General features: G+C 43.4%; 1 protein-coding gene across 1 annotated transcript in view; it reads right to left on the bottom strand.

Moving 5' to 3' along the window:
• The window catches only part of GRM8 (glutamate metabotropic receptor 8), a 742523-nt gene that overhangs the window by 567607 nt on the left and 151394 nt on the right, over positions 1-23522 (bottom strand). The window contains exon 3 of the mRNA XM_081102565.1: positions 13419-13635. Coding sequence (XP_080958691.1) covers positions 13419-13635 — 217 coding nt within the window. The remainder of the gene's footprint in view (positions 1-13418; positions 13636-23522) is intronic.

Consider the following 23522-nt stretch of genomic DNA (forward strand, 5'->3'; position numbering starts at 1 on the left):
ATGCTCTCCAGTTCCATCCATGCCGCTGCAAATGGTAAGAGTTCCTTCTTTTTTACAGCACAGATACTTTCTGAGCCCCCTTTTTTATGGAGGCTTCATTACATAGGCTTGATTGATTAACTCATTGGCCATTGGCAATTGGTTCAATTTCCAGTCCCTCTTCCCTCCCAGGAGGTTGGGGATGGGACTAAAATTTGGAAACCTCTAATCTTGGTTGGCTGTCAACCAATCCACATCCTTAGGTGTTTTCCAAATATCACCTTATTAACATAACAAAAGACATAGTTACTGCTTTCATTCCTAAGGAAATTCCAAGGTTTTAAGAGCTGTGAACCAGGAGCTGTGGACAAAGATTAAAGACATATGGGAAATATATTTCCAGATGTTTATTTCCTATAAATCACAAATGTCACAAAGTAAAGCAAGGCATGTGTCCCACTTCTGAAGGAAGAGAGAGAATTAAAACACAACGTGGTGCAATAGCTGCATGGTACCACAGAAACTGATCACGTGTTCACAGTTGCCCTCATCTCACCTTCCACTTTGTCTTGACAAAACTTTAACCAGGCTTCTCTCCTTCCTAGATGCCTCTGAACACTGTCTACCCCCAAATCTGAGCAACACTGAAAGATGGACCGTGTCCCTTTGGGAATCCGCTGACCACAGCAGGACACCTTCATGCGAGACCCCACTGGTCCTTTCCCCTTTGGCTACCCAAACTTCCCTTGAAAAGTTTCTTTTAAGCTTTGTTTACTCCTCCCAAAGATATAAAAGAAAAGCATTTTTCTCTTTGATTGTGCAATGCTTGCGATGTCCGAGCTGGCAGTATTCTCTCTATTGCAATAGTCTTTCTTCTGAGTAGTCTGGATTTGTTCTTATGTGAGAGAACACACAGAAGAGAAAACTAGCGTAGGTTTCTCTGGGAGGAGAAGTGGGTGGAGATGAGAAGGCTTCCTGGAAAAAATCTCAGAACAAAGGAAATGTTAACCCCACCAACATGGGGGATGAGCAGGAATTCTAGGATGAAAGATAAGTGAGTCTCTTGCCACATGGCAGTCAATTCCGGTTATCACCACTACCATAATCTCTGATCCATGCTCTGCATCACTAAATGGAGCTCCTCACCCCACCTGAAAGGGTGTTCCCAAACACCTGCACCTGGTGAGCTTCCTCAGTCCCGATGTCCCAAAAGATGTATACGCACACTTTGAATAATTATAAAGCAGTATTTATTAAAATATACTTCATTTTCAAAATTGAGCTTTCAGCTATTGAAGTGTTTATACATTTTTGGCGGACATCCTGTACTTTTTCCTTCAAGTATCTGACCCTTCCCCAGCACCCTATGGGTACCTCAATAGAACTCTGCCATCTTCACATCACCCACGGGGTCAAGTGGTTGATGGGACAGATCTAGGCACTCTCTTACCATATTTGTGGACTCCTGGTCCAAGGCATCTCACCATGTGGGTTTAGGTTGAATTCTCATAGCCTGGAGATAGCAAACTAAAAGGACACAAGAAATGTAAGGAAAGAAGAGTAACTGGAAATCCTTACAGGGGCAGGCATCAGGTCTGACTCATTCAGTTCCTAATCCCTAACCTCCTCCAATGGGGCCCCAACACACAGTTGGTGCTCAAATTTTTGTTGAATGAAATGTCACATCAACTTCCACAAACAGTTCCATCTAACATCGGATTCCTTCTGGCAATAACATCAAGCGTCCTTTTGAAGGGGAACACAGGGCTTGCCCTCCATAACATCAGACACACAAGGCTAGCAATGTCCTCAGTACATCCCTCTTTCCCTTAACAGCCTCGTATGTGCATGCCAGCCATGGTACAGATGCAAATGCGGCCCCAGAGTCCCATGGCCCTGAGTACCACTGCCTGCGAAGTGCATCTGAGCTGCTGCGAGAGGCATTATTTTTTTTTTCACCGCTACAACTGCCAGAAGATATGTTTAAATCATTACTTAAAATTTCTTTCCTGAGCAAACCTCCTCCCAGAGCTGTTAACAAGAAACAAAATGTGCTGACTTGAGTTGCACTTTCTCTCCTTTCCCCTGCCTTCCCTGTGGGGCCCCCAATGAATCACGAAATGGCTCTCTCCAGGTAACATCGAAAGAAGCCCAGTATCTGTCAAACATGCAGATGTTGGAGAACAAAGACTGTGCAGCCGGTTTTGTCACGGGACATAACCCTGGAAATAACGGCACCTCTTTCAATAAGCTGTTCATCTGATAGCCTCCTGATTGTACTCTTTTTGAGCCCGATATTTTCAAGAAAACTGTAATTATGGTTTTAGTTGATTAAGTTATGAAGGAAAACACACGAATTCTCAGGTCAACTCTTTGAGGACCCACAGAAATGACATAAATGGGTCCTGAGGTTGCTTCATTTCTGCAGAAGGTGCTTGTACATTATGTTCTCTGTCAACACAGTAAAGTACAGATTGCACCGAAAAGCTCGCATCTAGTTCTTGAGTTTCCAAACAGAATGGCTTTAACGAGGAAATGACTTTGGGAAGGGAAATAAAAGAGGGCACTTTCTTGGGGCTGGCACAGCAGGCACAGCACACGCTTGTCATGACTCAGGTGTTCAGTGGGGAGGTGTGCACGGAGCAGCTGGCGAGGATAAAGGGGCACGGGGCTGGCTCACCTGGTTACAGAAACTGATCCCACAGACAAACCGGGCAATCGAGACCTAACATCTATCTCCAGGACCAAGACAAATGTGGGTTTTGTTTAGACAGAACGCCATAAATCAGGGCTCAATCAACAGTTATGGCTGGTGTTACAGGCTGAATTCTGCCCTCGAAATTTCATATGCGGAGGTCCTAACTCCCAGTAGTTCAGAATGGTACCTTATTTTCTCCTATTTTTTAAAATATATTTTTATTGTTGATTTCAGAGAGGGAGAGATGGGAAGAGAGAGATAGAAACATCAATGATGAGAGAGAATCATTGATAAGCTGCCTCCTGCACGCCCCACACTGGGGATCAAGCCTGCAACTGGGCATGTGCACTGACTTGGAATTGAACCATGACCGTTCATAAATCGACACTCAACCACTAAGACACACAAGCCAGGCAGAATGGTACCTTATTTTCATTGCAAATGCAATCAATTAAGGGTTATTACAGATGTGATTAATTAAGATGAGGTCATACTCATCTTATATGAGATATTGGGGTAGAGTGGGCCCTAATAAAAAGGAAAAATTTGGATATAGACAGACACACACACACACACACACACACACACACACACACGACAGTAGCAATGCCATGTGAGGATAGAGGTGGAGATCAGAACGAGGCGCCTACATGCCAGGGAACACCAAAGACGAGAGCAGAGGCATGGGCCAGATTCCCCTGCACGCCCTCAGAAGGCACCAACCCTGCTGACATCTTGAAATTGGACTTCTAGCCTCCAGAATCATGACACAACCGATCTATATTGTTTAAGCACCCAGTTTGTTGTACTTTGTTATGGCAGTCCTCGGAAACATACATTTGGCAATGAGAGATAGGTAACAGGAATAAATAGCTCAGAACAGGGACCACACTGTTTGTATGACAGATCCTAGCCTTACTAAGTATTTGCATGGGAATCCCTGAGAGAGAAACTCAGAGCATCACCTGAGACAGACTGAACTCCCTTATTCTAGTGATATAATACTAGAAAGACATGAGAAATGTAAAGACAACAAAGACAGGCTTGGCCCCAGCACACACTAGGGGCCCCATAGATAGGCTGGGCTCAGCTCAGTGGCATCATGCAGAGTCAGCCCTCAGCGGCTGGGTGATGGTACTGGCAGAGGACAGACACCACCCCCCCCCCACCCCCATCAAATTGAGGGCTTGACCGGAAAGAGACAGTATGTCATGGCCCAAACCTCAGAAGCCAAAGTCCCAGGGGTCCAGAGTGCAAGTCAAGGGTGGGACAACACTGTAAGTTTGCAATAAACTGTAAAGGGGTTCAAGGATCACTCCGGAACCCCCAGAGACAGGGTCCATCATGGCAAAAACCAGAGTTCAGAAACGTGTGGGCGGAGGTTGGGGACAAAGTATTGGTCTTGGCCTTGACTCAGAAACTGAACAAAACTGAAGCTGCTTCGAAGGGCAAGTGTGATGCTGGGTGAGAGTGATCAGGGAGAACAGGGGTCACACACTGTAGGGCGTCACACACTGTCTATAAGTGGACGCATCTGACTGGTCATCAGTAGACTGAGAAAAAAGAATTGTCAAAAACTGCTGGGGTCCAACCCCAGCAGGTCCAGGGGTCCCCAAAGGTGTGGACGGAGTCGGCGAAGAAGGAATGACATGGAGACAGCGTTCAGTTGATCAGCAGCCTAGCCAGGATCTCTAGCCAAGTTCTGGTCAGGATCTCCAGTGAAGTTCTGGTTAGGATCTCCAGCCAGGTTCTGTGTCCATGTTCTCTTGCTAGGTTCTCTAGCCAGGTTCTCCAGGTTCTCCAGGTTCTCCAGCCAGGTTCTGTAGCCATGTTCCCTCGCTAGGTTCTCCAGCCAGGTTCAGTCACCAGGTTCTAGTCAGGTTCTCTTGCCATGTTCTATCCAGGTTCTGTAGCCAGGTTCTGTCTCTAGGTTCTTCAGCCAGGTTCTCTTGCTAGGTTCTGTGGCCAGTTTCTGTCCAGGATCTTTTGCCATGTTCTCTTGCTAGGTTCTGTCTCTAGGTTCTATCTCCAGTTTCTGTCCAGGATCTTTTGCCATGTTCTCTCCAGCGAAGTTCTTCTGTCTCTAGGTTCTGTGTGGGTTCTGTGTCTAGGTTCTGTATCTAGGTTTTGTGTCTAGGTTCTGTGTCTAGGTTCTGTCTAGGTTCTGTAGAGCTGTTGTCTTGTTACATCTGTATTTATACCAGTTGATTCCAATCCTATCAATCTCTAGTCCAAAGGTTAGGGCGTTTCTTATCTCCATTCCAGGGAGTAAAGATTATGTAGCTTAAGCATGATTGTTCGTAGTTAAAGTGATTAAATTACCCACCTGGCACTTAGTTAAGGGGTTTTATTCCCTCCCTAACTTCAGGGGAAAATCTCTACCTGGGGAAACAACCTTTCTCAGAGAGGTGACCTTGGTTAAAACACATAGTGCCAAGAAGGTGAGCAAACATATTAAGAACAGTATGCCATATATGCCAGGTCCCTTGAAACAGCAAGGATGGACCGGCTCCCGGCAAAAAACTATATATATTACACATATTAAACATTTCGCAAATATACACAACACTACAAAGTTGACATCATAGCCTATACTCAGTTTTTGGTGCTGCCTCTTTTTTCAAAAAGCAATGTTTCTGTTGAAGTTACCAAAATTAATTGCTTTCACATCACATGGTATACTCCATTGGAGCTTGAAGTCCACCTGCCACCTTCCACTGCCTTATGCCAGGTCTTTTTGTTACGTGAACTGCAGAAGGTCCTGTCTCAGGCATGGTGTTCTCGGGCAATGCTCTCAATGATGCCTTCATTAAGGCAAGGGCCACATCCATGTGTAATTATTTGTTTGCATCTCTGCATCCTCTGATACACAGTGGCCAGCTAGTATCCTGAAAACCTAGCCGAGTGTGACCTGATGCATGGTAGTACACAGTAAATGCTGGCTGAATTGGCTAATATTTAGAAGGTTCAAAAAGGAAGAGGAGCTAGCAGATTTGGTGAGCCAACATTGACTAGTATTTAATTATTTCATGCACTCAAATAGGTGCCAACACTATCCCATGTAGTATATTAGTCATGCTAAGAAAAAAATAGCATAGGATTTGTTACTGCTAGGAGGTGCAAAGCAAGTTTCAGGAATGGAGATGTTGTCTGTCTTTAATTAAGCACTTATTTAGGCCTCACTCTGCCTTCTTATTTGCTCACTGAGCAAACTGGATACAGGCTCAGGGCCATTATCCAGTCTCCACTGGTGAAGATGGGCTTCTAACACAGACCTGAGTCAGAAGTTGTTGAGCACTCGCCATGAGCCATCTTTGTAATGATGCTTTCATTCAATTCTTATACAGTCGTTATCCTCATCCTACAGATAGGGAAATTGGGGCAGAAGATTAAGTAGTTCACCTGAGGTCTCATAGCTAGGATATGACATATCTAGAACTCAAACTCAGCGGTAAGATGCTCTTAACCATTCCACAGCATTCTCTGGCCTGAGGGATTAGGGGTGGGATGAGCCTACAGGTTACAGGCTTTGGTGTTTGCCAGTAATTTTTTAAATGAATTCTAAGCATTTTAACAGTATGGATGTCCCTTGAGTTCCTACATAGGCTACACATTAGCAAAGAAAACGCAAAAGCCATTGCTGAAAACCTCTCTGACCTTCAGTTCCCAGAGCCGCAGCAAGCCTGACCTCCAAGCTCATGATACCAGCACAACCAGGAATCTGGGGACAATGGCCATTCAACAGATGTTCATGAGGACACTCTGCTGCCTACTGGGGGTCCTTCCACTGAAAAAAACAAATTCTGAGGGGAAGACATCTACAGAGAAATTGGCATTACAATCACAGTGACAAGTGGTGCCACAGCCCGGGGACTTACAGGAGCATATCGCTAAGGACAAGTCAAGATAGCCCACACTTGTCCTGATCTCAACCCTTTCACGTGGCACTGAATGATCAGACCTGAGCAAGGACAGCTGTCAGGTGACACGATAAGTAATTTTGGTGAGCAGGGATGACAGGAATAAATCAGGCTGGGAGACCTACCACAGTGGTTGTGGAGAACTTAGTAAGGGGAACAGAGAGGTGGTTGAGCCACTCACAATCCTCCAGTCTGACCTTTCAGACAGAATATGACCAAAAGTGAAGGTAGTTAACAAATCAAGCAAAGCCCTCTGGCTATTTATGCCACGCAGCAGGCAGTACTTCTATGACCTGCATAATAACATACAGCTTTGCCACACACTGAGGGCGAAAAAAATCCATATTCACACTGGCAATACCTGATATCACATGGCACATTCCAGTTTACGAAGAGCATTTACACATATTGTTTCGGTTGATGTCACTGAGCAGAGGCCTTCCATTTAACAGACAAGGAAATTAATCCTCAAAGTCTCCTGCTTGAAGAAGAAGAATTTAAAGAAGTTCTTGACTCCAAAGTACGTTCCACGGCATCAAACTGTGATTGTTGACTAAACACTAAATGACAGCATCAGGATCATAGGTTTGAAAGCATGTATTGAATGCTGTTTGCTGTTTTACATGAACAGCAGCTGTTGCTACTTAGCAGTTGCTAAGTCCTAAATAGTAAGAAAGGTGAGGGTGAAGAACAGCTTTGAAATGAGGCTCCATTTGATCAGGTTCTGCAGTAATTGTTAAAATCATATACACTTTCTTTGGGTCCCTGTGAAGCTTCTGCATGACCATGGCACCTGCAGTTCCAATTTGCAACTTCCTCAGCCCTCCTTTGAAGTTCTTCTTGCCAATTACCTGGTGTTAATATTAATTAAATGTAATTTGCAACTTGAAATGTGGTGTTATCAATGGAACTCAGCTGTAAAAATATAAAGTAAAATTTTCAATTGAATTAAAATGTTTCCTTTCATCCACAGTATTTTACAACATTAATACTTCTGTCAAATTGATTTTTGCCTGCTGGAAGTCATTTTTCCAAAGCATTGCACATCTGAAGGAAAAGGCTGTTCTTTATGTATTCCTTTCTCTGTGTCATTGAAAATACTTTGTTTTAATCTTGAAATGAATCCATTTCAGTTCATAGAAACACAGTTCTTGTTTATAACCCAAGAGGGGAAAAATGCTTTCTTTTAATACAGTACTGAGGTAGTTTAAAAATATGATCAGTGGGCACTTTTCAGTTGCATAACAGGAATGAATTTTCCTCATGTTATTGTTTGACCCTCACCAAAAATAATTCACTATTAAACATTTTGGCAAGTGTAATTTTATATACAAAAAAAATGAATTAAGTAAATTGGTCTATAGCATTAACATTTCAAACAGACTATGCCAATTCCATGACCTCTGTGGTCCCTTCCAAATCTGAGATTTTAAGATTCTGAACACGTGTCAGACAATAGTCAGAAGCTTCCAGCATTTGCAAATTAGGGAGAAAAAGTCACATATGGTTGAAGATTTGACAGAATCAGGTCTAGTCTGCCCCCCATAAAGTGTGATGACGACTTACAGGCCTGTCATCTTCAATAAATCTCTCATAAATGTGATGACTGATTAAAGGAGGTGTTGCCACACTGTGCAAATCCACACTGAAAAAAATATAATGCTTTCACAAACTCCTTTTATCTTCAAAGTTCAAGCTTTAGCTCCCTTGCCCCTTATAATGACAGTGGTAGTATTAACATTTATTATCCTGTCTTCTTTTAAAAAATAATATAATAAGGGAAGATAAAGAAGCGAAATAACCTGTCTAAAGACTCAAGGAAGTCACTGCCTGAGTCACAAACTACGAGCCCCAGAGCTTAGGATGGAAAAGCATGAGTCTATATTACCAACCTCTCTATGACAATGCCAAGGAAAACATCACACCAGATCATTAAAATCGGACATAAATATTGGACTATGGTCCTCACAACTGAGGGTGTGTAAGATGGGTGATAGCTAAGTCTTAACAACCCTCAGCAACTAAGCTCTATCCTTCCCTCAAGCCAAAAGAAACCGAAGTGGCACATACAGATAAATTAGGCCAGAAAGAACTCTGGATGTCCATAATTTTCCAGTGTCATCAAAAAGCACAGCATCTTGGAATTACACAAGACAGGGGGTTTGAAGAGCCAGTGCACCACCATACAGGAAGTGCCCATTGTGCTCCTACTGGGAACCTCCTGACTACCTAGGATCCTGGGAAAGTCAGACACTAGGATCCCACCACTTTCCCCAGCCTGGAACCCTGAATCATCCATTGGATAACACAGTCTGCCCACGTAGTCAGGATTGGGAGAGTAGAATTCTGTAACACGCCAAAGGAACTTCAGAACCGGTTCTATTACAGGCTTCTCCATTAACAAAATTCGGTCTCATCTTTATTGCTAGTCTGTTGTCCTTCTGGTCTAACTCCCACCCCTGTCACTGGAAATTATCTCCCTAAGTACACCCTTCTTCACTATTGCCCCCTGTTAATGGGTATTAAAGTGCTTCTCCCAACAAGATATGCTGATATCTTAACCCCAGTATCTCAGCATGTGACCTTATATGGAAAGAGGTTCACCACAGATGTAATTAGTTAACATGAGGTCATGCTAGAGTAGAATGGGTCTTTAATCCAACATGACCAGCATCCTTACAAGAAGAGAATACATAAGCATGGAGAAGGGAGAAATGTGATGACATAGGCAGAGGTTGGGGTGATGTGTCTACAAGCCAATAAATACCAAGTATTAATAGCAAACACCAGAAGCTAAAAGAGGCAAAGAAGAATTCTCCTCTACAATTTTCAGAAGCAGCATGGCCTTGCTGACACTGTGACTTCAAATTTCTAGCCTCCAGCACTAAGACAATACATTTCTGTTGGGTTTTGGTATGTTGTTATGGCAGCACTAGGGAACGAATATACCCCCTCACAAGGACAGTACTTTATCCTCTGTACCACACACATTCAGCTATTCCGCTCATAAAAGTTCCTGTTCTCTTATGAAAATCTGCTTGGTATCCTTGAATTTTTCCACAAGAACTCCTACCATCTCCCATCATGAAAATATTTTTCAAGGGGACTGAGGGCCCTCCCATGGCCATAAACTCATCAAGAGAAAAAAACACTTGCCTTAGCCAGTGTGATTCAGTAATTAGAGTGTCCAGGGTTCGATTCCAGGTCAAGGGCATGTACCTCAGTCGAGGGTTTGATCCCCAGCCTCTGTCAGGGCTCATGTGGAAGGCAACCAATGGATGTGTCTCTCTTACAATGATGACTCTCTCACTCTCTTGCTCTCTCTCTCACCCTTTAACCCACCCACCCTCCCTTATACTCTCTCAAAATAAAATCAATGGAAAAAATATCCTCAGGTGAGGATTTTTTTTAAGAGAAGAGAATGCTCTGCCACCCTCTGAGCTTTCCATTGCTAAGGCTTGGTCATTATTCCCATGCCTCTTTTATTTTTTTCATTTATACCAATTTTATTTTTTCCAGCTTTGTTGAAGTATAATTGACAATTAAATACTGCATACTATAAGGTATACAACATGAAATTTTTATATACATAAACATTGTGAAGTGATTACCACAATCAAACTAGTTAACATATCCATCACCTCACATAGTTACTATTTTGTGTGTGCATGGTGAGAATACTTAAATCAACTCTCTTAATAATTAACTCTAGTTACAATTCTGTACATTACATCTCCTACATAACTGAAAGTTTATATGCTTTGCCCAGCATCTCCCCATTTCTCCTACTTAGCAGATTGAGACTGATATTGCAGTGGTCTCTCAACTGGTCCCCTTATCTTCCACTTCTCATTTGCACAATCTTAAATACACATCCTGATAGACCCCTTGCTCCTCAGCATTTTCCTCCATCGTCTGGCACATAAAAGATAAAATTACCACCCTATGGGATGAAATACTCAACTAGGTGTCCATGTCAAGCCTTCTTATTGTGTCTCCCATACCTCACTACACAAACTATGCTTCAGTCAAATTGTGCTATTTGCTGATCTCAAATATATTTTGTTGCCATCTTCAGTGAAAATCCTACAGTAAAGGATGCATTGGAGGGAGACTATAACAGCTAGGGTACCAAGAAACTATTTGTCTTTATTTGGTCAAATAGCTCCTGTCCCTGTCTCGCTCAGAAGGATCTTGACTAGAGAAGAACCGTCACTGGCGTCTCCGTTCATGACCATCACTTACTCATAACTTCGTTCAAGATTCAGGAAAGACCCATGCCCTGCCCAAGTCTCAGGTTGTGTCAAAATGAAAAATGTTCTAATCACACCGTACAAGCAATTTATCACTAAACAGATTTTCATTTCACTATATTCCATGATTTGTCTAAATTAATCAGAGCTAAAACATAGGAAGCCTCAATTTACATTGAAATTTCTTAGTAATGAATGTTGCTGAAGGGAGAAATTCAGAACAGAGTACAGGAAAATTTATAAGAGTTGGGAAAATACGTAATTTTATTAATAGGCAGACGCTCCAGAAAATAAATGTATTACTTGACTCCTAAGTCAAGATACTAAAATTTTTGAAAACACACTATTAACATGGTGACAAAGATGTCACTGATATTATAGTAAGAGAAGCAAATGTTACAGAACTAATGAATTTTCATTAGAGCCATCAGTTCACTTCAGAATGGGTTAAGTTGCTACCATTTGCCAACCCCATTAATATCATTGTCATGTAAAAGGTTTCATTTTCAGCTATTTCTGTTCTAGATAAAATCTTTGTCATTAAAATGAGGAATGATTTTGATATTTAATATATTCCATGACATACTCTAGTGTGATACTAATTTGGCCTTTTCAGCATTCTGCATATTAATTGACAATCCAGCCTTCCTCCATCCCCAGATAAGTGAGAATGGAAATAGAATGGACAGCCAATCAAGTCTCAGAATACTGAAAAGATCGACATAGAAGAAACACATTGCACTCATCAGGAGCATACACAAGGCACTAAAATTGTTTTCTCCTATAATAATGACTAAGATAGAAATGCGAATAATGAATGGCACCATCTGAGTCCTTTGATGTGACAGTGTTACCAAAGTTAGCAATGCTCCATAAAAACTGAAACTAGTATTGCTTTTTTTAGTCAAAAGAATAAAACTACAATCTCACTTAACTTTTAGAACAATGCATTCTATCAGATTCTCCAACAATTGGGTGATTGTGTCCCATATTTAATTTTTCATAGTCATCTGTTTCATGCACACAAAATGTGTCCTATAGTTGAAGAGTACATAGGATCGCCACAGAAGACTTAGAATTTCAATACATACTCTATTAGTTTCCTTTCTCTTGTGGAATTACCATTCTAGTGAGAACTGACATCCGCTACATAAATAATGCATTAATCCTAATTCCAGAAGCTATTATTTTCATTTTAGTGAGCATTTCCTCTAAAGACAAACTTGGCATTCTTATCCAAGAAGGTAATATAACTTGCCAGCATTTAAAGTGTTTTGAATCATTTTTATAGCAATAATGATATAAGTTTAAATTCCAAAGAGCAAACATTATGGCATCGTGGACATTTAACAACAGGTGTGAATAGTTGGCTGATTAAATCAGTGAATCCAATCTGTCCAGCAACACCAGGCCTTTTCGCCTCTTCTAGCTCTTATGCAGCAACACGGCACTGGAACAAATTATAGACATACCAAATAATGTGTGAAATAAATCTTCATGCCCTATTATATGCAAAACAGATCCCAGGCATCTGCAAATCTTTCCAGAGAAGACCTTATTCCAATAAATTATTCCAATAACCCTTTGTCCTTGCTAATTATGGATAAGTCCAAATCACTCCCATGATCTTTTCCTGAGTTGAAGTCTCCAAGAAAGACAAGAAATCATCAACATAGTTTCCTCTCTCAAGTTCAAAATCACCAATGGGCACTTTCCTTTTTCCACAAAATATTACGCTTACAGGAAAAAATAGGTAAATATTATTCAGTAGTTCTTAAGAGTATTTGTTAAGTAACAGTAATATATCTCCCTTCATCGACGAAGGTGTGTTGTTGACCAACCAGCAATAAGGTTTGTCCTCTAAGTGGGTTTTGTGTTGCTGTGCTTCTTTCCTACACAGTGGAATGGATTTACAACCTCAGAAGTAAACATGCACCTGGTGAGACGCCTGTAGGGATTTGGAGAAGCACCTTGAAAAAACCCAGAATGGAGTTCATCAGCACCTTGTTCTAACCCACGTTTTCACAGTTTGCCCTTCATCCCACTGTAAGCTTCAGTGTTTAAGGTAAGACTGAAAATGCAAGAAGTTAAATATGACAATCAGAATATCGCTGAAGCATAGCCTTGGGGGCTCCTTCAGTATTGTTTTAAAATGATTACCAGTCTTAATCCCTCTAGGGTTCGATGTAAATTCCACCTCCTTTTTTTTTTATTAATGACTTGCTAATGTAAACTTCCATCTAGAACAATCAGAAAGTATGTCATTTATTCAAATTTACAGTGTCTCTTATGTGCCAGCAAACTCCCTTGTCAAAACAGACAACTTTTAAAAATGTCTGCCTGAGTTAGAAGCTCTATTTCCTGAATTAGCACCAAAGTGTCACCTTCATGGGCCATGAACAACACAAACATTTATGATAAACCCAGCTTCCCCCTCGAATGGACAGCCCAGGTCATGCCTCTGTAGGAGCTCTCATTACTCCATACAGATCACAAAGTGCTTGGAGGTGATAGGACTCCCGCAACCTGTCACCTCCAAATACAATCACCCGATAAATAAATGCTTACCAATCTCCCTCGAAATCTGAGTGAACGCCTCCACACCGCTCTCTCCATAGTTGCCCTCAGAAGCCAGTGTTGACACATAATTCCACCCCAGGGCCGTCACAATGTCCACCATGGCTTGTGCTTGGTAGGAGTCAGGCGGGACCACCCTAGAGAAGAAGTCATACCTGGTGTTGTCACTTAGCTCAGGGGCTGTGGATGCATAGCTGATTTGAGGTATCTGCAAAACAAAGGACAGGGCATTTCAACCCGTGAGGAATCGTGCGGAATGATGGATTGTCACAATTGACTGAACAGCCAAAACTATATCAGAAACCTAGATACAGCAATCTGAAGCTGAAGTAAGGTTTTATGAGCAACAATGTAATTAGAAAGTCTTTTACATTGGTCTGTAGGCTCACTTTCTTTCAAAGAACATTTCTAAATAACAAGAAAAAAATGTAGTCTTGCTTCAGATTCCACTGTTTCTGAAAGCAAGGCAAAATATTTATGCTTGTTATTGTTGTTGTTGTTGCTTTTTTGTTCTGTCTGTGATAAGATCTGTGCAGAAATGAGGCAGCAGTGAAGGTGTAGACATGCATCAGAAAAGTCAACCTCTGACATTGTTTTAGCTTTAGAACAGAAAGGCTACACAATGACGAAAAGAGATTTTAATATGAGATTTTTGTACACTCACTATTTCAGTTTTAAGATTACATTTTTGGTAAATTATCCTAATAGATAAAAACCCTGAGTCCATCACTACCGGAGGCTCAACCAACCAGAAGTCAGTCCTGCAGTCAGGGCTGGGTTGCCATGCCGACCCAGCACTGACTGCTGAGGGGGCTGCAAATCAGGCCCAGAGAGAGGTCTGAAGAGCAGAAGCAGGGTCTTATCTGTAGCCTGTGTGGCAGCTGTTGATTAGCACTTGCCTCTCTCTTTCTCTCCAGGCTGGGCCAGCAGCCACGCCTCCATTTCTCTCCAGGCCTCCACTGGGGCTGCCTTTCTGATCAGGCCCCATTGATAGGCCCAGAGACGCTGACTGGCATAGAAACCGACCAATCAGAACCAAATCTGGATCAACTGTGAGCAGCCAATGGCTGCCTAGGAGGCAGAACTTTTGAAACTGACTGGCATAGAAACCGACCAATCAGAACCAAATTGGCCAGCAGAGGAGGGCAGTTGGGGGCGAAATCAGGCCAGCAGGGGAGGGCAATTAGGGGTGATCAGGAAAGCAGAGACAGTTAAGGGTGATCAGGCTGGCAGGGAAGGGCAGCTGGGGGCGATATCAGGCCAGCAGGGGAGGGCAGCCTGGGGCGATATCAGGCCAGCAGGGGAAGGCAGCTGAGGGTGAGCAGGCCGGCAGGGGATAGCAGTTGGGAGCAAGATCAGGCTGGCAGGGGAGGGCAGTTGCGGGCAAGCAGGCCAGCAGGGGAGAGCAGTTGGGGTGATCAGGCAGGCAGGCAGAGGCAGGTAGGGGCAATACGGCAGCAGGCAGAGGGGTTAGGGACAATCAGGCAGGAAGGCAGATGAATGGTTAGGAGCCAGCGGTCCCAGATTGCGAGAGGGATGTCTGACTGCCAGCAGTCGGACATCCCCCAAGGGGTCCCTGATTGGAGAGGGTGCAGGCTGGGCTGAGGGAACCTCCCCCCCCCCCCGCCCCTGCATGAATTTCATACACCGGGCCACTAGTTTTAAATAAGTAGCTTTTCAAGTCTATTCACTGATTATTAATATAATGATTGAGTACCACAAAAAGTTTTGGGAATAGCCAACCATGTATCTTTTAATAAAAAAATTTTCCAACTTCCCAAAAGAACATTACAAAACAGAAACCCATACAATAATTTCTTTAAGAAAACAGACTTCATGATATAAAGGGGGTGAACTGCTAGAAGATTTTCAAAACTAGAAATCCCAGGTCGTTTCTCCTCACTATATTCAAACGGAGTAACAAATTAACCACGTGCCACAAATCTCCCCCTAAAAAACTTTTAAAATGTAACATTCACATATATCCAAGTGAGGACTCTCAGTCTCACAGAAGAAAACATGTTGCTAAAGAAGTACAAGGAAGCACATAAAGTCGCTGGACGGGGTACAGGAGATGCAGGGAATCTGGCCAACAAGGCGGGACAGGACATCACAGCCACGGGAACAGCATCTCCAAAGGCACAGAATGGGCTAAGGCATGGCAGACCCAGGGACTGCAGCTTTTCAGATGGCAGGAAAGTAGGGCACGAGGGCAGGACTGTCAGGAAATAAAACTGCCAAGCTGGATAGAAGCTGGGTGATGAAGGGGGGAAAGGAAAGGTGTAGAACCTATATGTATCTGAAAGACAAGGAAAGGTGCAGGTGGGGAGGATAAATGTGGAAGGACTCTCAGTTGTACGACTTTGGCCACTAAGATCCCTGATATTTTCTGTTTACCAAGACAGATTTTTTTTAAAAAAGGAGATTTGTCAGACACAAAAAAATAAGTTTAACTTTTGATTTGCCTCTTTTGAGATTCTTGTGAGATGAATGAAAGCCTCTAAATAGTGGGCAATAATATTGGGGGATCTGGAGTTTGAGTGTCTTTGGGACTGAAGGTGAAGATAGGGGGGAACACAGTGGAGGTGGTAGTTAACGTGTGTGCTCACCCAAGAAAACTATAAAGAGTAAAAGGAGAGAGGAAATTTGGGAGGGGGAGCTGTGCAACTGTGTATCTCATCACCCCTCTGCCACCATGCTGCGGTGTGAAAGTTCAGAGGCCAAAATGACTACAAGTGCCCTAACTCAGGGTGCTTAACTGAAGATGCAAGTTTGGCTCATACATAAAACAATTAACTTTGCTCTCCACCAGATCCCACAGCCAATATCAGTGCCCTGATGTCAGAGAGCCTGCAGTTCCATCTTCCCATACAGGCCTGCACACTCTAGGATCCAACCCTCATCCACCACCCCCTGGCCAATGATTCCCAATCCATAAAACGTTTTGATTCTCCTCTTCACATCTGTGTAAAGCTCTCAACATCTGGTTTCCTTTGATCTAGAGCAGGGGTCCTCAAACTACAGCCCGCGGGCCACATGAAAATACAAATATTGTATTTGTTCCCATTTTGTTTTTTTACTTCAAAATAAGGTATGTGCAGTGTGCATAAGAATTTGTTCACAGTTTTTTTTTAAACTTTAGTCCGGCCCTCCAACGGTCTGAGGGACAGTGAACTGGCCCCCTGTTTAAAAAGTTTGAGGACCCCTGATGTAGAGAGTCCTGCTCCATAATGGTGGCCAGTGAAGTGACACTGAACTTCTCAAGATTTAAAAAGCCCGAGTTACAAAGGAAGCAGAAGTAAAAGAATGTGCTTGGAGCTCTCCAGGGTGCTGCAGGGTCCATCCAGCTCCTGTACAACCTGTATCTCTCTATATTGACTATAACAATGAGTTAGCCTATGTAACCCCCAATTCTTCCTGGTCCTAATATCTTAATGGGACCAAGTTCACTTGCTTGTTAACACTGTGGGTCCACAAAAAAACGAGTCTGACCTGCCTCCTTTGCTTTCTCTGCCAGATACATTGTTCACCTCTCGGCAGGCTATTCCCTTGATTAGTTTTTGTGCCTTTGTAATACATGACTACTCAGCAAGGACACACCTCCACATGTCTAACCACACACCAAATCTTGGCCTTTTTCACCTTTTTTTTGCTTGCTTCTAGAGGACCTTGAAAGTAGACAATAGATGACTCAGTGAGAGCTACCTTTCACTAGGTAAAACTTTCCCAAAGATCAAGAGCATGTGCATTTCTGTGTTCCAATGAAACGTATTCAGCAGCTTGACCTTCACTTTGGGTGGGATTCTGTGAAGATGAATGTAGCATGTGTGTGTGTGCATGTGTGTGTACATGTGTGTGTGTGTGCACAAGTGCATAGGGGAGCATTCTATAGCAAATGAGATGGCATCTTTCCTTGCCATGCCTTTTCTGCCCTGCTTGCTGCATGTCCTAGGAGTGCTCTAGGACTGTAGCACCTGGGTTCCTTGCCTCAGGCTCTCGGTGAGTCCCACAGGAGTCAGAGCACTGATTTCCCCATCTCCTTCCCCACCAACCTGGTGTTTCTCTACCTAAACCCTCATCCACAGCTAAAGCTCTTGCCAGGTTCCGGGGACCACTCTCTACCCTGTCCCTTCAGGTCCTGCCACTGCTGCTGGTACCTGAGTGCTTCCTCACCCTGACGTGGTTCCTTTCACTGTGCCCACACCTTAAGAATCGTTCTTTTGTTAACCTTCCGTGAATTACCTTTCACAGAGGATTAGTCAGAGTCCAGTAGCCAAGGAGCTACTCAGAGTCCATCAGTGAAACGCCTTACACAGCCCCCACCCTGCCTATAATAATGAGCCACCCCTTTCTAAAAAGGAGCACAATGTGTGAAAATTGAGTGTTTGAACCCAAAACTAATTATCTCAAATTACTACCTTCAGTCAGTCACTTTCAGGGCTGTTTAATTAGCAGTCAGCATCGTGTTTAGGATTAATTAAACAGGTGTAAAGGGGGTATAAAATAAAAGTGCAGATAGAAGATGGTTGTTTGACTAATTGGATAAAGGACTTTCTCCCCAAACTCTTAAAGTGTTTTCTCTTTGCCTATCATCTTGTGGGAAAAGTGGTGTGAGGGTATGTGTCTGTGTTTCCACTTGTTCGACATTTGCTGTGTTGCCATCTACAATAATAGACATCAGGGTATGTGGATAGTATTTTAAGACAACTTTTCAAGTTGTCATGAAATCATACCTCATTCTTATTTTATTGTGGCTGACCATGAAGCATTGGCTCCTTTTGCACTTTAGTCTTGGTGCCAGCATCCCCAGTATTTCCACCTCCCTCGAATTAACGCCCTGCTGGCAACCCAAGTGGAATTTTTTTATAAACCTAGAATGTTTCTTTTTCTTTTCCCTACATTAAATCCATCCTGATTAATCCCTTCGCCCTGGAGCTTTCCTCTCCCAGAAGCAACAACACTAAAAAGGTGGTGGGTGGTGACTAGAAGTAGAGAGGGGAATGATTGGGAAAAGAAGAGGAGGTGTTAGGGGAAGCATTCTGCATCAGCGCTCCCATCCTTTGGAAGAAGTAACATCCTACATAAAACTCCGTTAACTCCCACTTGCCCACTCAAAGGATAATATCCAAACTCCAGCCTGGCTCATGGAGTCCAGATATCAGACTCTGTCCCATCCTCATTCCAACCTCACGTCTTCCCTGCCACACCCTGACAGCACCCTGCCCCTGCGAGTCCCTGTATTGACTGTCTTCTCTCCCTCGCTTGGAGATCTTCTGCACAAAGCAATGTCTACCTCCCTGGGAAGCTTTCACTAGCTCTCTCAGACAGCCTGGCTCCCATAGCCTCCATCATGTGACATTAGGAACCACAATGGCTTATGAGCCTCTCAGGAACAAAGTCTCTGTCAATTGCCTTGGTATCCCCAGCACCTGGCAGAGGACATGCTCAATGACTGTTTGGAGGCAATTAATTAATTAAAGTGTGGCAGGAATTTTGGTACAGCCTCTTTCCCACAACCTCCTACCCTGCATTCCACCAAAACACTGCGCAGGCTGTATTCTGTGTCCTTCTCGATCCTTCTTTGCCCTGTTGTGTGTCCTAGGAGGTGCTCTGACTATAGCACCTGGGTCCCTTGCCTCAGGTTTTCGGTGAGTCCAGCCAGTGGGAGACAATGAGAGGCTGGAGAGAAGGAGGAGACGGGAGTCAGAGCATTGACTTCCCCATCTCCTTCCCCACTAACCCAGTGTTTCTCTGCCTGAACCCTCATCGGCAGCTAAAGCTCTTGCCAGGTTCTGGGGACCACTCTCTACCCTGTCCCTTCAGGTCCTGCCGTTGCTGCTAGTGCCTGAGTGCTTCCTCACCCTGTGCTGGTTCCCTGCACTGTGCCCACACCTCATAAATAGTTCTTTTGTTAAGGTTCCTTGAATTACCCCTTGAGTGTACCAGAAGCCTAATAATATACCCTCTCCTCCAGGTTTCTGTAGAAGGGACATCGTTGCCATCCTTCCCCACCCTCAAACTTGCCCTACCCTCTTAGCCCTTCTCCATCCACTGTCCCACCCAGCCTTCTCTGCCACTGTCCTTACATGATGTTTTTCCTTTCTTTTCTCTTTCAGTACATTAAGGCATCCACTTGCATTATTTGAAAACACCTGACATTTTGCTCTTTTTCTCTTTAAATGATATTTTTATTGATTTTTTTAGAGAGAGGGGAAGGGAGAGATAGAAACATCAGTGAGAGAGAAATATCAATCGGCTGCCTCCTGCACATTCCCAACCAGGGATGGAGTCCACAACCCAGACATGTGCCCTGAGAACTGAACAGACAGCCTCTCGGTGCACCGGCGACACCCAACCAACTGAGCCACACTGGCCAGGGCTGCTTTTTTCCTCCCCTCATTTCTTATCTTCCTTGTGCTGAGGTTTCATAATATGATGTGTGCTTAAAATAAAGCCATATTTCCATAAGCCAAATAAAGCATTTTTGAGGCAATTAATTGCCCAACTCAAGATACTCATCACCATACCCTCCTTAAAATTTTGCTTTAGCTTCTACTTTTCTGATTTTCTTCATTATGAAAAACTCCTTCTCTTTCTCTTACTACATTTTCACTTCAGCCCACAGAAGAGGGGATTCCTCAGCCTTCTTGGGGAGTTCCAGAATGCGTATTTTCTACCTAGATCTCCACATTTTGCTTACTCTTCTCAAAGGGGAGGGGAAACTGGGAGGTCAGAGCTCTACATTTATTGGGCAAGAGCGCTGACCACACCCCCCAGGCTTCTTTTCTCTACAGGGAAAGACCAGGCAGGGCCTCCGTGTTAGGGAGGTATCCCACCTCTCCATATCTCCATATTCCACTGACAATCAGGTGTGTGAGAGAGGCCTGAAGCCCTGGTCACGGGGTGAATGAATGGACTTCAAGTTTTCCATGCAGGCAGAGCAGGCCCCGAGGCTGAGTAATGATGTGGGAGTAGGAAGCACCATTTTTACCTCAAGTCCACACATTCTTTCCAATACAGTCTTTAACGGACAGCCGCATGTCTGGGAGTTTTGCTTAGCTGCTAGTAAAACAAATTCCTTGATCCACACTGAGCTAGTTATTCTGTGAATCTTGGACTTATAAACTCTGAGAAAGTCCAAAAGTCTGACTTGAAGCTCAAGGAAGCAGAAGTTCCATTTCAAAGAAAAGAAACTCATTTATAGCCACTTAAGTATTTTGATAAATATATGTGTGTACAAATATAGGCTTCTAAAAATATATATATATGTATACATATATATTAGTGTATATATACCTATATATAGTGTGTATATAAATATATATATATTTGCCACGAAAATATATTTTTAATAGAAGTTAATGTCCTCTAAAGCTCTCTAATTCTTCTAGATAGAACAGTGGTTCTCAACCTTGGCTGCACATTAGAATTACTCCGGAGGAAGAGGTCCAGAAATCAGGATTTTAAGAAGATTCCCAGGTGATTCTAATGTGCAGCCAAGGTTGAGAACCACTGAGATAGAACCTAGACTTTTACCTAGGGCAGTGATGGTGAACCTATGACACACATGTCAGAGGTGACACGCAAACTCATTTTTTTGGTTGATTTTTTTTTGTTAAATGGCATTTAAATATATAAAATAAATATCAAAAATATAAATCTTTGTTTTACTATGGTTGCAAATATCAAACAATTTCCATATGTGACACGGCACCAGAGTTAAGTTAGGGTTTTTCAAAATGTTGACACGCCGAGCTCAAAAGGTTCGCCATCACTGACCTAGGGCTTGGCCATGCAGGAGGAGACTACATTTCCCAGCCCTTCTTTGCAGCTATGGTCATTAACATGGTGGTGAGTATAACTTCTGAAAAGTGTCCCTAAAGGGAAAGGACATGCCTTTCTCAAGTCCCTCCCTCTTTCCCACTGGCAAGAACTAGGCCATGACTATAGTTCCGTTAGCCATCGCAGGCCATGCCTCAGGGATGGCAGAGCAAAACGCCACACTGCAGTTGAAGGCACTGTGATACCTGAATTTCTACAACCACCTAATCGATCTTCCTGTTTCCAGTCTTGCCCCTCTCAGCTCCATTCTACACCAGTAACCGAACTGATCTTATTAAAGAAAAATCAGTTCATATCAAAATCTTGCTCAAAGCACTTCACTCATTTCTCCATTGCTCTTAACGTAGAGAAATGTGCTCTTAAAATACAGCCCACGCCGAAACCGGTTTGGCTCAGTGGATAGAGCGTCGGCCTGCGGACTGAAGGGTCCCGGGTTCGATTCCGGTCAAGGGCATGTACCTGGGTTGCGGGCATATCCCCAGTGGGAGGTGTGCAGGAGGCAGCTGATCGATGTTTCTCTCTCATCGATGTTTCTATCTCTCTATCTCTCTCCCTTCCTCTCTGTCAAAAATCAATAAAATATATTTAAAAAAAAAAAAAATACAGCCCACACCTCTTGCCACAGGGCCCTTGTATTTGGCATCTGGCTGCCTTTCCCCTCACTCACCGGGGCCAGCCACCTGGCTTCCTTCCAGTTCCCTGATCCGGCCACGCCCCTTTCCTCCTCCACACCTCATGCCTATTGGTGCATGTTTTTCCCAAATCCTTCCAGGCTTCTCATCCTTCATCCTCACCTCAAATGTCTACTCTTCAAACCGGTCTTCCCTGACTACCCCACCTAACACGGTCTCCCCACCCACATTAGTAACTCATCACCCTACTTATTTCCTTCATTACATTGATCACAACCTGTGTTAATTTGTGTCTCATGTTTCCCCTACTAAAATGGAGATTCTACAGGGATCTTCTTTGTGTTGTTTACAAATGTAACATGGGCTTCTAACACATAGTAGGGATTCAATAAATATTCATTGAAAAAAATTGGTCCATCCATCAATCAAGGACCCCTTTTATTATTTTCCTCCATGCAATGCAATTTGGAAATATTTTTCTATAAAACTATTTAAGCAAAAAGTCACACATTTCTCATTTCTGCATTATTAAAAAAGCTATCCATTTGCTAAAGCTTCTGATCAGCATGAGATATCTGTTGTTGCCAAGCTGAGGTGACAGAATTCCAGGCCAAATCAAGTAAGGGACATTCAGTGACATCCATGCAGACACAGCACAGGGAAGCACACAGCTGCCACGGAGCTCTTTGAAATGCTGAGCATGGCCAGGAAGACTTCATGACAACCTTGCCAAACACTTTGACAGCTCATGGCCTTCAGTCTGTCTCTGGAGACCAAAGTTACAGATTCTTTCATCTTTATCTGTGCAATGGACATTCTAGACAGGGCCGCAAGTTCTCTCTCCCTTACACAGGCTGTTTCTCTCTTTTGCTGCCAGAGTGTGACTGTACTCGACAGGGAGGATGAGACGGAGTGTAACTGAGATGTGAGGAGGCGGGGGACTTTAAGACACCATAAGTACTCAATCAGTGTCCAAGAAGGTCCCGGTTCCACTCCAACTGCCTTTCTAAGGCTTCCTCCTGTTTTGCATTAAAACACTGTGGTACGTTTGAAACTTTCTGTGTTTGCTCTAAATGGCGCCAATCTTGCATCCATTTCCCCCAGTTTATGGTTTGCCGATGATCTTTAAGAAGTCAAGACACCCCTGATGATCAATGAACCACCTAAAGCACATCTCAGAGGAAGCCCCTCAGAATCAGAGTGAATGTAAGACTTCCTGTAAGAAACTTGCACACATCCGAAGACAGGTTTGCAGACAGAAGACAATTTAGACCTGAGTGACACACATCAATCCTGTCAAAAGGTTTTTGTGCTTCATTTATCTTTGCAAACAACCTTGTCCATTGATTGTAAAACTTACTGGTGGAGGGTGGAGGGTGGCAGGGTGGGATGGGCATGCTACTCAATAACACCATTGGTTTTCTCCAGCGAAAGATCAGCTGGAAGCTGTGCTCTTTCCCCAGGGGGTAGCGCTTGCCTGAGCACTCCTTCAGTGCTGTTGGCCTTAGCAGCAGCAGCCATCACTACCATAGCTTCCTGCCACCTGGTCCTGGGATTGATTTGTTGTTGCTGTAGACTAGAGCTACATCCAGAGAGAATGATTACAGCCACTAACTTTGTC

The sequence above is a fragment of the Myotis nattereri genome (genome assembly GCF_964212035.1).
Source record: "Myotis nattereri genome assembly, chromosome: 11".
Classification (NCBI taxonomy): domain Eukaryota; kingdom Metazoa; phylum Chordata; class Mammalia; order Chiroptera; family Vespertilionidae; genus Myotis; species Myotis nattereri.